Source organism: Mustela erminea, chromosome 1, assembly GCF_009829155.1.
Source record: "Mustela erminea isolate mMusErm1 chromosome 1, mMusErm1.Pri, whole genome shotgun sequence".
Lineage (NCBI taxonomy): Eukaryota > Metazoa > Chordata > Mammalia > Carnivora > Mustelidae > Mustela > Mustela erminea.
This window is the reverse complement of record NC_045614.1, coordinates 99306384-99322288: the sequence shown is the minus strand read 5'-3', so window position 1 is coordinate 99322288 and position 15905 is coordinate 99306384. Positions and strand designations below refer to the sequence as shown.

The 15905-nt window shown below is 37.1% G+C and overlaps 1 protein-coding gene across 2 annotated transcripts in view; it reads right to left on the bottom strand.

Moving 5' to 3' along the window:
• The window catches only part of SLC49A4 (solute carrier family 49 member 4), a 72900-nt gene that overhangs the window by 8281 nt on the left and 48714 nt on the right, over positions 1-15905 (bottom strand). The window contains exon 8 of one of the 2 annotated variants that reach the window (XM_032335142.1): positions 4147-4329. In XM_032335142.1, the coding sequence (XP_032191033.1) occupies positions 4147-4329 (183 nt within the window). Of the gene's footprint in view, positions 1-4146; positions 4330-13518; positions 13558-15905 lie in introns of those variants that run through there. The other variant, XM_032335145.1, reaches the window with a different exon arrangement.

Here is a 15905-nt window from a genome sequence, read left to right as displayed (position 1 = left end):
CATTTTCATTCAAAAGGAGCCGCATGACCTCATGATTTCATGGTGTAATGCCCTGCTTCCTTCACTCCCATTAACTACCCAACAGATCTGACCATAACATTGTGTAATTAATTATTCCCTACTTACAAAATTACTCCTTACTAGTCCACATCTGGGGAACATGTTCTGGTAACCAACAGACAAAGCCTCACTCTTCAGCCAGGCCCCTGAATCTTTTGAGCCACCATGCAGCCTCAAATTCATGGTCAGCTACTTAAAAGTGAAAGGCCTGAGGTGTAAAAAACCTTTAGTGCATTTAGCCAAAACCTTCTAGAACAAAAAATAGCGAACAATACAAACTTCAGAACAAGTTACAAACAAAAAAGAGAACATTAGAATATACTTCAGAGCATATAAAGAAAATAACAGCATCTTCAAACTGATTTTATATGTGAAGTTATTAGGATAGAGTATCACTGTACTGCCTAGAATAACTCAGAGATTCTCCAAGCAAACATTACTGGAAGCGACTCAGTTTTACAAACAAGCTTGTATTAGGGAGCAAGTAACAGTTTGTGTGTGTGTGTATGTGTGTATGTGTGTGTGTGTTTTAAAGTAACCTTGAAAAACCCAAGACAGAAAAACTCTAAGAAACTTCTGATACTGTTCCAAGTACTCCAAACAGAAAGAGAACAGGACATTGGGGGATCCTGCGTCCAAGAAGCCAGCGGCACTGGCATCGAAGCCGGTGTGATGTCTACCATCCATGATGGCAATGGCCGTAATCTGCAAGCAAATCACCAGTGGAGGCTTTCTTGCTAGGAAAGTCATTCTAATGGGGTCATTTGGGGGCTAGTCTGTACAGCCCTGAGAAATTATCTCTTGACAGTCACCCACTAAGAAGCACACTGTGGGGAAATAAATGCTAGTCCGGAAGATTAGTACTTTTTTGAGAAGTGACCCATGAAACCACAGATCTTCATGATGATTAAAAAGCAGACCTTCTAATCATGTAACTGACAGAATTGAATCCTGACACATAACTAACTTCTGGGTGAGTTTTTCAAGTTCTAACATGACCAAATTATGGTGTTTGAATACTGGCTGTAATGGAAGGGAATTCCATTTATCCCAAGAAATGTTTAGGGTACTAGGTCATGGAGCTAAAAGTTATTTTTAGGAAATAAGTTTGCAGAATTTTCAGATGTCGCCTGTCCTCAAACCTCAGTCACAAGGTGTGAGGGCTTCTGCTGAAGGACTTTTGAGGCAGGATCATTGGGGCAAGGGTAAATCATTTCTACATGAAAGAGCCTCAACAAGGTTGTCATTGTTCTGGTAATCTTGGCCTTAGAGAGATGTGGGCATAGTTGTGTGCAATTTATTACACACACTCACACATAAACAGGTAAAAGCATCCCCTTAAAGTAGAAGCCTATATATTTAAATTCCTACTAGAAGGAGCAAATTATCTAGAAGGAAACAAGACAAACATTTTGTGAGTGCCAGGGACGACCTGGCCTCGGCTCTTTCACACAAACCTTCTGATTAACTCTCTAAAATGTCAAAATGTACTGGGATATTTTTTTTTTTTCCCTGAAAATCACCTTGCTGGATTAAAATTAATTATTAAAGCTTCATTTTCCACAATAATCATGGAGATAAGGCAAAAGCCTTTAACATGGACACAGATATGTATATATACAAACACGTGATAGGAATCCAACAAAAAAGAGGGAAGCTTTTTTTCCCCCAGCTAGATAGATCCTTGATTATATCAGTGAGATAGGGTTTAGCAGAAATACTGCCACGTGTTTGTTCTGCTACCTATGCCAGAGAAACAAAAACATCTGCTTGTATCTGGTCACTAGGAATCTGCAAAATTGGCGGGGGGAGGTGGTGAACACTGATTGATGCTTCACCCCAGACTCATCTCTGTTGAACAGATTGAAAGCTGCGGGTGGACCAGCGGAGGGACACAGACACTCTACTGGCCAAGCAAAATGATTAGGAGTACACTGGGCTCTTCAACACTCAGACAGTGGAGGGGTACTCTCTGCCTTAAATGGATTAATAAATATATGATATATTTTAGAGACCACATGCAAGAGGTTTATTTATTGGGGAATAACATTATCTGGCCTCTACTGCTTTTATATACTGGGAGAACAAAACTCTATTTCCAGCAGACAGAAAAAAACACACTCTAGCCAGGCTGCAGGGATCACTTAGCAAAGCTGTGCCCATGAGCTGGAAAATTGTTTCTACCACCTGAAGGGGCAACGCTGCCATCCGCACACTTTACCATGCAAAAATAGAGAGGCACTGAGCCTCTTAATTTCAAATGTGACATACGGAAGTGGATTAAAGCTCATGTGTAGTAACTGTTTATTCTATTTAGAGTTATTTGTTCTGTTTTAGAAAACACATTGGAAACAAAGACCTTATTCCAACACCTCTTGATGGCATTTTCCCTGATGGGAACACATGTTTCCAGGAGGACTGTAACCGTGGGCTGACTTCATTAATCTCTGTCCTTCCTATGTAAAAAACTCAACTCAGACCAAGTTTAGGAAGGTTAGAACCTACAATACCTGCATTACTGATTGATGGAAATAATCTAGTCGGTTGTTAGATTGTTAAGAAGTTAATACATCATTCAGATGCTTTTTGCTGTTAGGTGAAAATGCTATGTCCGAAGTTGTTCAAAACCTAGGCCAGACTGTTTTATCAGCTTTGGAAAGTTTCAAAAATTTACTTTCCAGTCAAGGTAGTTATCATGGCTATTATTTCTATTATAAAACCTGTCGGAAAGTTTCCTATAAACTTAGATTGTCACATTTTAGAATGTTTCTTACATTTGAATCTTATAAATTAGATTTTTCCAGGTACAAATTATCTGAATTTACTGGTATTTTGATAAGCAGTTAAGAGAACAGCAAACAGGAAAAAAAGGTAGTAATAATGAATTAAGATGAGGAAATAAAATAGGATCTAAGCCTAGTAGACATTAATAAAAGCTTTACATTCAAGAATCCCAAGTATAAGTACTTATTTTAATATGCAAAAAAAGAATACCAGAAAATTATACTCAAATTTTCCAAAACAGTAAGACAGATTTTGGGCAGGAGAATAAAGAATATCAGAGAAAACCAAACAACCATGCAAAACGGAGTCACTACAAACCCAGGGACCCCAGCATGAGACAGGCCTGCCTTCAACCTGCCCAGCAACTTTTCCAGCTGTTCCCATAGCATCTTTCCACTCCTCAAAGATAATTTTAATGCTCCATTCTCTCTGTAAGCCCTTTCTCCACTATCTTCCCACCAGCTCTTAACAGATTAGTTTGTAAGCAGAAGTTGGTGCCATCAAAGAGCTCCTTCATTGATCTTCCTGGGAAACGTGTCTGCTTTTCTGCCCACGCACGCTGCTTCCTCTCCTAATTCCTTTTGTCCAAGGCTAAGTCCTCCAGCTGAGTTCGGGACCCCATCCTCTCTCTTGCCCCTTTTCTTCACATGTGTACTCTTGGGTTCTCACTTCAACCTTCTCTTACTCTCCCCATGCTACTAATTCACTAGCCACTAGCCACATGTAGCTATTTAAACTTAATTAAAATGAAATTTGAAAAATCCAATTCCTTATTTGCACTAGTTTCATGTGGCTAGCAGAACTGTATTGGATAGTGCAGATAAAGAGCACTGCCATCATCATAAAAAGTTTCATTGGACAGAGCTGTTCTATACATTCTACACACTCCTTAGGCGACCTCACTCATCTTTAAGGCTTTACACTACAAATATACCCTAGACATTAATTTATATCTTATGTTAAGAGAGTAGATTCTAAGCACCTTTTAAAAAGCAACAGCCTAGTGGTTCTGAAGGAAACTGCATATTAGAATCACCTGAGGGACTTTTAAAAATACAAATGCAGGGCCCAGTCCAGGTTAATGAAACCAGAACCTCTAGGGAGCGAGGGTGCACTAGACAAGGCTCAGAATGCATTTCAAGAAAAACAACTGAGGAATTTTTTTTTTTTTTTAAACCGGCACGTGAAAGCTCAAAGTAATTTGCTTTGCTGAGAATTCTCCATATAAATTCCCTATACATCAGCACCACAAACCTCTCTCATAACACATTTAGCTAGGAGATAAAAAGTCAAATTTCTTACCTGTGTGATAAAATGTGAGAAAAAATAAAAGTACTCCCATGAACATATTACTTAGGAAAGTGACAACTCCACAAGTAATTCCTTCTGGAACTGGGTAGACAGTTTCCACAAAAAGCTCAAAAAATATAGGTATACTGCTATTCAGGAACACTCCCAGGAGAATGCAGGAGGCATACAATGTCACTAAAATAAAAACACAAACATTTTAGTTTCATGGCAGCAGCAGGGAGTCCTAGCGGATAGATCTTCTGGGTATTCTCTTTCATAAGTAGTAACTCTGGAATTTCACATATTTTCAATGGTAGCTGATAAAGTTTGACAAAGTATCATTATCTGTCAGCTCTTTGCTCAGGTTTTGTGGAGTGATAGGAGAAAGTTTTGTTGCTGGATGATAGATAACCAGTTTATTTGCTTTGTCTTTTTGATACGGATTATTCCAAAGCATGGAAAAAATTATACTATAATAATAATTAAAAGGATTCTTCTCCCTTAGTCACACTCCTGGCTGATAGATGCTTAGATAAAATATAGCAACTTAATTTGAAATCTAAACCCATTCTACAATTTTAAAGAGAACTTAAAATCTAAGAGTAAGTGTAAGATACATTAAGTGTTATGGAAAATTACATACTTAAAAGGACTGGTTAGGAATCTCCCTCAACTAAAAAATAAAAATATCTAGTATATAATTCCTGGAGACGCACTTAAAATAGAGTTAATCTTCATTTTGGAGCGAATTTTATGTCAACGGTTTAAAAAATATATATATTAAGTTTCTTGGAACACAAAAAAATTTCACCCAGAGATGTAATCAATAGTGGTTAGGATCTCAGGTTAGCAATAAAAAGCCCATTAACTGGATTCTATAGTGAAATCCTCGAATAAGGACATTATTCTTATTCTTAGAAGAATGTCTAGGGAAATGTACCCCACTCCAAATAGCTATGTCACAGCTACTGCCTGCATACAAACCTTCATTACCTTAAATTTAAGGTGAAAAAAAACCAATGAGGAAAAAAAATGATATCCTACAGAAAATTAAAACACATCCCTTATAGACTAATACGTATATCATATCCAGATATAATAAAGAGTAGAATTTATTCTAAGCCTAAGGTTATTGAGAAAATGTTTATTTTTTGTTTTTAAAAATTCTGAAGATCTAAGGTTATTGAGAAAATATTTATTTTTTATTTTTAAAAATTCTGAAAATCCAATCAGCTTAATTTAACGGTTCAGGAACTGAGCAGCATCTCATCTAGCAAGTAGAGGGATATTCCCAGGAAAATACTTATTTTTTATTTTTTCTCAGAAGAATATTTTAAATAAAAATATCTGTTAAGTAAAAAAGTTTCTGTATAGTAACCTCAACTCCCATTTCTTTTTCCAAATATACTATTCTTCCAGGATTATAAAATATTTAATAATTCTATAACACAAATGGTGATGATCACATTTTTTCTTTGACTAGAAAGTACACATGAAGAGAGAGAAAAAAAGGATGACAGAGAATAGAGAACACACAGCAGGCTAAAGCAGTGACCCAACTATTCACAGAATTAAATGGGAAGCATCTGCTAGTTAAAGTAAGTACCACTTACAATATGTAGTAATTTTCAAGATTCTTAAAAACAGAACCCTCATGCTCACTATGTACTTGCCAGACATAGATCCCATAAATCAGTCAACACACTCCCCTTTACACGTGACTCATCAGTGGCACATGAGGAAATGGAGGGATGGAATGTCTCTGGCAGCTTTGATAGCATAATCTCCCTACAAAACACTTGATAATAATTTATCAGTCAGTCAGTGGTGGCTACTGACCCAAACACGGATGGGTCCAGGAATCTGAAATATGAAAATATTGAAATAAATAACAGCAAAAATCAAACTCTTAAGAACCGGGACATGCTACATCTAAGGATTCACAACCCACGAACAGAATGAATGAGCTGTTTTTAGGGAACATGTCTGGAAAGAATCCTTTTGACATTTTTCTTTCTGAAAGAGATGAACTCTCACATGTAATTTGTAAGCAGGCAAGTTAAAATAACTGAAAAATTACCATAATCTGTATGGTATATTTGCATGTGGTAAAAGAAGGAAAGAATGATACTATAATGATGAGGACATACAGAAAGAGGACTATCAGTCTGAAGACTTGAAAGGAGAGGTTTGCTTTTACTGTTTTTTAATCAAGCATGGTACTGAGACAGAGAGCGAGCGAGGGAGCAAGCGCGAGAGACAGGATGTCTCAGAAAAGTAGAGCCTGGTGAGACAGGCGGCCCTGTCTGAAAACCCCTAACACCACTCCACTCCCTTGGCTTCACTGCATGCTCATTAAAACTCTTCTGATTTTGGTCTCCTAGGTATCTGATTTCAGGGAAGGGAAGAGGAAATCTTTATCATGGGAAAGACACAATTTCTGTTGTAAATTAAACCTTGTTGATGGAACTGTAAAGAGCTGATCTTCTGACAGGTCATTTGAAAATGCCTATCAAAATAAATAATGCACTTACTCTTCGACCCAGCAATTCCACTTCCAGGTATTTACCCTATAGCCATTAAGGTATAAGAATATAGAGAACACTCACTGCAATATTGTTTGTAGTATGAAACGATAAAAAACAAGTTAAATGTCCACCAATAAAGGGGTTGGTCATTTGAAAATTTATCAAACACCCAAAGGTGTATTATTGCAACCATTCAAATTGGCAGTAACTCTGTTTATAGTGATATTAATGACATCTAAGATATGTAAGTGAGAAAGGTGTGGGACAGTGTGTTATTTCTTTATAAAGGACAGACACATGGACACACACACACAGACACCCATTTGTAAATTTATAGAATTCTCTGGGAAAATACGCATGAAACGGACATTCAGGGTTACACCTAAAGAGAAAAACTGGAAGCCACAGGAGGGTAGACATTTTTTATCGTATACCTTTTCACTACTAATTGAATTTGGATTATTTATTTTGTGCACATCTTACCTATTTAACAACAAAGAGAATTTGATTGTAAGCTAATGATACAGCGGTTGATCCAACTCCCCTCATGCAAATTTCTTAGCTCACAGATTCAAAAATGGTTATCACTGGGTGGTCTGACCCACAGACTTCCCCCCAACCCCCTGGGAGCCACGTAATCCAGCCCCTGCGCAGAAACCTTGACACAAATATTCCCACTTCATTTTGTATTACACATAAGATAACTGAGCTGAGATGCATGAAATAACTTCACAGGCTAGTAAACAAAAAGCTTGTATTTTCATTCAATTCATTCAATTCTCTCACTCTCGGGGTTTGTTTTTTGTATTATATAGAAATGATGACCAAGACGGTGTTTTACACTGGATGAACGTACTGCAATCACCTGTTATTCCATAAAGAATCAAAATCATTTATACAGGAAAGGGTTAAATTAGGATCATAATCAGAATGGGAAAAGCAGCTGTGTTAGGACTGATTTCATAGGCTCTGGGAGCTCTGGGACACGCATACATAAAGCAGAGGCTGATTTGAATTTCACTTCCATTTGAGTTTTCAGTTTAGAGGCTGATATAGTATCTTTATACACTGGTTTGGCAGATCCAGTGGGTGAATGTCATCTATTAAAAGTCAGGCAGACAAGATAATTTCCTGCTCATCAGAGAGGGTTCAAACTACATGATTGTTAAATATTTCTTTGGCTTTTCTATAGTGCTGATACTAAAATTATAATAAACTGCCTTTCAATTAAAAAGTCAAGGTAATTTAGCAGAACAAACACAATGCTGATGCAGGGTTTTTTTCAGAGAAGTTAATAAAATTTCATGGGCCCACAATTCAAACTGTGAAAAATAAAGTCTTGTGTAGTACAAAATGCAGTTACAATGGATATATTTCAAGAACATGAATTGGGTCATAACCCTGAAAGTACTACTTATCCCATTCTTGCTCCCAATGATGAACTAAATTAGTAAACTTTAGGGAAATAAACTAAGTTTAAAATACATTTTTATTAACCCAAACACTTGAACCTTAGATGTTACAAAACAAATGACGAAATTTCAAATTAAGAACTATTTCATTCGGGGCACCTGGGTGGCTCAGTTGGTGAAGTCTCTGCCTTTGGCTTACTCAGGCCATGATCTCTGGGTCCTAGCATCAAGCCCTGCGATGGTCTCCTTGCTCCCTAGGGAGTCTGCTTCTCCCTCTGCCCCTCTCCCCACTCATGTTCGAACTCTCTCTCTTTCAAATAAATAAATAAATAAGATCTTTAAAAAAAAAACCTATTTCATTCAGCATTTAATGAGATTCTCAATATATCATTAATAACAAAACAACTTCAAATCTTGGATTTATATAATTTTTAAAACACTTAAAAAACTGCTTTCAAATATATTTTCATATTTGATCATCCTACTGACTCTTTGAAGCAGGTAAGGCATTTTATAGATGAAGTGACCAAAGTTCTGAAAGTCAAAATGACTTATTTAAAAACAATGTAAATTAGCGTTGCTAAAAACAATATATTTGGGGCACCTGGGTGGCTCAGTGGGTTAAGCTTCTGCCTTCGGCTCAGGTCATGATCTCAGGGTCATGGGATCGAGCCCCGCATTGGGCTCTCTGCTCAGCAGGGAGCTTGCTTCCTCCTCTCTCTCTCTGCCTGCCTCTCTGCCTACTTGTGATCTCTCTCTGTCAAATAAATAAATAAAATCTTAAAAATAAAAATAAAATAAAAATAAAAACAATATATTTAAAGTTTACAGAATCCAGTGGGTTTTCAGCCACTGTGTCAGATTGAAAAAAAAAAAAAAACAAGACTTGATATTTCTTTTATTCATTGGTATTGACACAAAAGGCACACTTCCCAAATCTGTCTTGAGCACAAAAGCTGGAAGTCATTGCACATTAAGACAGATGACAAAATAAAAAATAGAGCACCAAAAAGTTACAAACAAGATGATGAACTTTAGTCACGATAAATGTAAAGTGGGTTCAAAAATTAGTGTTTAGGTACGTGATAGGGAAAACATAAGCTTTTCTTCAAAATCATTTATCAGGCACCTACTATACGTAAGCTGCTATGCTGGAACCATAAATAGGACATATTACTCCTCATCAGTTTATCTCTGTGGATAAACTTTATATGCTCTTGCATACCTAAAAGCTCTTGTGCATCTAAAAGAACATGATCCACATCTATGGTTTAGCAGCCATCTACCTGCACAGTGCTAAGAAGATAATTAGACTTCATTCTTTTTTTTTTTTTTTTTTTTAAAGCTATGTCTAGTCAAGAGCACTAATAGCCTCCAGTATCAGGTACTGAGTACAGCAGGAAAAGTATGCTAAATTCTAATAGAAACAGGTTTTCAGGAAAACCCCAACAAGCTATAGTAGGTTTGAAGAGGCTGACTTGGGGCACCTGGATGGCTCAGTTGGTTAAGCATCTATCTCCCTTTAGCTCAGGTCATGATCCCGGGATCTTGGAATCAAGTCCTACATCTGGCTCCTTGCTCAGCGGTGAGCCCGCTTCTCCCTCTCCCTCTCCTGCCTGCCATTCCCTGTGCTTGTGTGCATGCTTTCTCTCTCTCTACCCCCGTGACCAATAAAGAAATAAAATCTTAAAAAAAAAAAAAATAGAAGAGGCTGACTGTGCTGGCCAGTGCTGGGAATCCATGTCTGATGAGGACAGCTTGTGAGAACCGACGGATGCTGAGATTAAGGCAAAGGACAGATATGACAGGACTAATATTTTGAGGATGTCAGTGGAAGAGGGAGGGAGCTGACTTGCCCTGTAAGCTGTGTTGCTCCAAATCCATTATCTCAATAGGAGGAAGAATTTCCCAGGACCCAGAACCGACAAACAATGGGACAGGGAATAGCTTCCTCTCTGAGGCAGTATTCCAGTTGCAGTCAGATGGACATACATCTGGATTGTAATGGAAGAGATTCATTTACTGAAGAGATAAGTATCAGATGATAACTAAGGTTCATTCAAAGATCAATAACAAATACATTTAGGTAGAGACCTTAACTAGGATATTTTAAGATTTTATTTTTATTTATTTGCCAGAGAGAGAGAGAGCACAAGTAGGTAGAGCAGCAGGCAGAGGAAGAGGCAGAGGGGGGAAGCAGGCTCCCCACTGAGCAGAGAGCCAGATGTGGGACTCGATCTCAGGACCCTGAGACCATGATCGGAGTCGAACGCAGTCATTTAACCAAGTGAGCCACCCAGGTGCCCTTAACTAGGATATTAAAAACAAAAATTTTAAAGGTGTCTCTAGGTAGGTGTCTCTAGGTAGTCTCTAGGTTTCTTTCTGTATGTTAAGACTTACAGAGAATTTATTTACAGTTTTATTAAGACGTATGACACGTAAGAAATAAGGATTATAAAATAGTACAATAAATGTTTACCATGAAAAGTTTAAAGGATTAGAATCGAATTGGTTTATAATATTAATATACTTTATTGGATAAATTTTATTATTATGCATGCTGGCTGAATTTTATTTTATGATAAAGTGAGGAAAGATAACTAGGAATTATTAGATTAGACCTTTATTAAAAATATTTCTACAATCTGAATTAAACTTGATATTGAAAATGAAAATGCTCCTTCAGGAAATAAAGACACATGTAAAAAGAGAAACTGTAAACATTCACAGTGTTTGTTAACGGCAGTTTTTTCCATCGGTTCTGGGTGTGCCGAATATATGGATACAATTCTATACTTCTGAGCTGTGCTTCTCCTCTCAGCCTCACATTTTCTCCTTAAAAATATTTGCTGTGGCCTTCATGATCTGCTGCTGATTAAAATATGCTACTGCATATTTCATGTACTCATAAAATATGAGCTCCAAAAGAGGATAGGGTGTTATTTTGCTGCAATAATCATTAATGGTGCTGATTTTCTTTCTGTATGTTATTATTTTGTGGATATCCTTTGTTTAGCTGCTTTGTTGGCTCAGTTTAGTCCTATAAAGGCTGACAGTTAGGTTCAGAGTCTCTTCCGGCTAGAAGGCCAAGTGGTTGTATCTCACAGAAATTTGAAATGTTGGGCCCAGAGTTGAGATGGGTTGTGCTATCAGATATCACAGGTATAGGTTTATCAGTGACTTTTAAGTTCCCAAAAAATTACTCATTGTTCTGTATAAGGCAATACATGGTTATATCATAGAACACTGACTGATCACCTGGTCAAGCCCTCCATCTTCCAGAAACAGGGTCTGCTTAGAGACTTGTTCCTCTTCTTGAAAATCTCTGTGGATAAACTTGATATGCTCTTGCCCAATAGGCCCTATCAACATTTCAGGATTCTTACATTTAAGATTTTTCACAAATCCATTCCCTTCTTTTAATCCACATTCTATTTTTAACTTCTTGATCTGACAGTCACGAATGTAAGTAACAGTCATGTCCATTCATAAAGGTGGAAAGAATAATGAAGTAACTTAGCTTTCTTTCCTTAAATCCCTTATTTCCTTAAAAGTGTGCACATCTTTGGGGTGGCTAGGTGGCTCAGTCAGTTAAGCATCTGACTCGATCTCAGCTCAGGTCTTGATCTCAGGGTTGTGAGTTCAAGCCCCACACTGGGCTCCATGCTGGGCATGGAGTCCACTTAAAAAAAAAAAAAAGTGTGCATATCTTTAATCATGCTCATCATCTCCTTCTGGATTTTCTCATTCCTATTAAGAGGATCACCCTCTACTTATACATGTCACATGCCTCTCAATACAACCGAATATGTTTTCTTCCCTCAAATGCCTCTTGACGTCAGCTTGTAGTTACCTATCACTCTCATGGGGCTCACGTCTATCTTATCTGGCCCCCCTTACTCCCCACTCACTATCTGTTTCTGACCTTGCTGCTGTGGTCTTCCAGTAACTTGAGTTAGATGAAGAACCTCCCAAGGCAACTTCCGCTAAAACCCAAATTATATTGTTTCAGCAAACTCAACACCAAAGTGCTAACATTTTTCAAAATGCCATTTTCAAAGCGTTTTTATCTGTTCAGTGAAAAATGACTGTGTGAGTTGTGGCTAACAGGACTAGATACCTACTTTTCAGATAAGGTGAAAAATGTCTTTTCATAATTTTGTATATAGAATAAGCTTCAAGATTTTGAAACTCACATTATCTAGTCATGAATTAATTTATCTGCCATATTGAAGACAACTGAATTGATAAAGACATAATGCAATTTTAAATGCTGAGTTTCCTCAAAGAAATAAAAGCATACTACTGATATCCTCCAAGGGGATGTATATAGGCAAGTACATGTATCAAAACAGTCCACCTCTAGGGGCGCCTGGGTGGCTCAGTGGGTTAAGCCGCTGCCTTCGGCTCAGGTCATGATCTCAGGGTCCTGGGATCAAGTCCCGCATCGGGCTCTCTGCTCAGCAGGGAGCCTGCTTCCTCCTCTCTTCTCTCTGCCTGCCTCTATGCCTACTTGTGATCTCTCTCTGTTAAGTAAATAAATAAAATCTTAAAAAAAAAAACAGTCCACCTCTAGATAGAATGGAATGATCCTGTTTTTTTTTTTTCCATAGAGATGGCAACAATAATATCAAGATCAGCAGATCACAAAAAATACTGCAACAGATGGTTTTAATATACCAGCACTTATAACACATGGTTAACAAAATTAACTAGCTTTTACTTTATTATGTCAACAATTATAATAAATGCATATATTTTCACATTCTTCATGTAGATTCTTCCGTTATTTAAAAGTAACAACAGGAATACTAAATTTACTAGAAATGGGAAAAAGACTAGATATTTTCCTCCTTAAAAAAAAGAAGAATGACTCTGGTAAAAAAGAAATACGAATCTGCCGTTACTGGCTTTAAATATCAGTCTAAAGGTCTAGATTTGTCTATAATTAGATTTTGTTGTAAGTTCCCTTTCATGAAACCTCTTTTACTTAAAAGGAATTAGGTCAGATTTTTATAAAGGCAGTAAGAGTATCTGTGACAGATTTATTCAAATTCTCCATTGGTTCCATTAAAATGTGCCCTTTTGCCTGCATATAGCTAGTGCTGAGTAACAGAGTGACCACGGTTGCTATTACTGGCAATAAGTCCTATCTACTGAGATTCAAAATGGAGATAATATACACTTCATTCATTCATTATTCAGGGCTTGTGCTAAGTAGTGGGGTGAGAGCTGGGGTCAGAACTGATAAGGCACAAGTCCATGCTCCAGATTTTCAGATTGGCAGGGGAGATAAGACGCACTCGAGTAAGAGTTAGGTGGTAAGTATCAGGAAAGAGAAAAAAAATACCCACCATGATCATTCAGGAAAGAAATGTGAAAATCTAGTTTTTAATGCAGTATAAGTTAAAAAAGTATCTACCAGGAGTTTCTTTTTTTTTTTCTTTCTTTCAGGAGTTTCTAAGTGACATTCAAAAACTGACCTGCAATTGGAAAGAACAGTAGAATTATAAATTCGGTGGTAGTGAAGATGGCTACATCAGATTCAACCTTTCTGTTCTGGCCTTAATTTAATTTAGAATCCTGCTTTCCTTTCTGTCCAACATAATTATTTTCAAGGACAGACTGGAAAAACATAGTCCTGACCAGGGTCACCTATATCAATTTTCCTTTAAGATTTAAAAAGATGTATACTCAAACATAGTGATCCGAAGGGGCATGTGCACCCGAATGTTTATAGCAGCAATGTCCACAATAGCCAAACTATGGAAAGAACCTAGATGTCCATCAACAGATGAATGGATAAAGAAGATGTGGTATACACACACACACACACACACACACACACACACACACACACACACAGGAATACTATGCAGCCATCAAAAGAAATGAAATCTTGCCATTTGCGATGACGTGGATGGAACTAGAGGGTATTATGCTTAGCGAAATAAGTCAATTGGAGAAAGACAACTATCATATGATCTCCCTGATATGAGGAAGTAGAGATGCAACGTGTGGGGTTTGAGGGATAGGAAAAGAATAAATGGAACAAGATGGGATCGGGAGGGAGACAAACCAGAAGAGATTCTGAAACTCACAAAACAAACTGAGTGTTGCCAGGGGGAGGGGGGGAGGGAAAGGGGGGTGGGGTTATGGACATTGGGGAGGGTATGTGCTATGGTGAGTGCTGTGAAGTGTATAAACCTGGTGATTCACAGACCTGTACCCCTGGGGCTAATAATACATTATATGTTTATAAAAAAAATTTAAAAATTATTAAAAAAATAAATAAAAAAGATGTATACTTTTCAACACATTTTTTTCTGATTATACAAGTAAAACATAAAAGAAACAAGTAAAAGTAACACACTCATTATTACAGATCTAGACAAAAAAGGAAGTAAAAAATAAATTTTCCTGATGCCCCCAACCAGAGATAAAACTGTTACTTTTATCATAGCAAATAGAAAACACATAAAATTTCATGAACGTAATGTCTTACAATGAATATTATACAATTAATTCAAGGGCAAATATATGTTCATTATGTACTCACAACTTTGTTCTTGTAGAATCTAACAGATATGTACTTGACATACAGTATAGAATCTAACAGATATGTACTTGACATACAGTAACACATGCACACACACACACACACACACATCCGAGTGTAACGCACTCAAAGGGTTGCAAACTAAAACTATTCCAACAGAATGTTGTGCAACTGCTAAATTATGAAATCATACCCGAATAAAAATAAAATAAAACAAAAAATTCTGGCTCAGAATACTTGCCAAAATTGTTCCAAAACCGTAATGTAGGAATGTTAGTATATAAAAAGTACACATTATCCAAAAGCTATTACTCTGGACGACTGGGCTTTACAGGCAAAGCAATAAAAATTAAAGAGAGGGATTCCTGGCAGGATGGTACAGGGTAGAAATTTCCAAACCTGCCTTTATAGCACACTTAGTGCCTCAGTATGTCCAAGGCCAAGAGAAATAAGTAACCATTCTGTTAATTACATAGTTGGGGCCAAACCATTTAATAAATGTGTATGTCCTAACAATTTAGTGGCCATCTAAAAAATAATACCCATATATTGAAAGAAATATATTTTTATTGCATTCTCAAATAACCACAATCACTTACTAATGAGATATGGGCAATCTGATGGGCACTGCATGACTTCTCAAATCTTGGAATCAAACCTGAGAATCAGACTGACACCCACCCTTATATCCTGTTCCTGATTTTTGTGCAGTGTTTACTTTTTATCACAGCCACTGCAGGAAACCAAACTTTTCAAAGATATGATGTTATCAAAAAGAATGCAGCAGGGATCTAATGAGGAGACTGGACACTCTCTCGAACTAGAGGTTCACAAAGGGTCTGACAGGGAATATCCCTGTGTTTCCTTCAGAAATTTAAAATAAGCCATGATGCCCTTGTGAATTTGCTGTGGTATTCCAGGGCAGATGGATATCTAAAATAAAGGTTATCTTTGAAAAATTTGATACATAAATTGATATATAAACTGATATATAAATTGCTGGCCATTTTATTACAGAGCACATATATGCAAATTGGGATACTATGACAGATCATTTTATAGACCAAGAGAGCTCTGTTATTGCTTTTCCCTTTCCTTTCCTTTAACAAAAGGAATTCTGCTAAAGATGCTGATTTTTTAATCCATCTGCAAGTAATAGCCACCTATGGGATTATGTGTTTAATTATGGCTTTATTTGTTATAAGGGTAGACTGGAGGACTGTAGGATTATTTGTTGTAACAAGCACTTGCATGGATAAGAGTACACGAGAG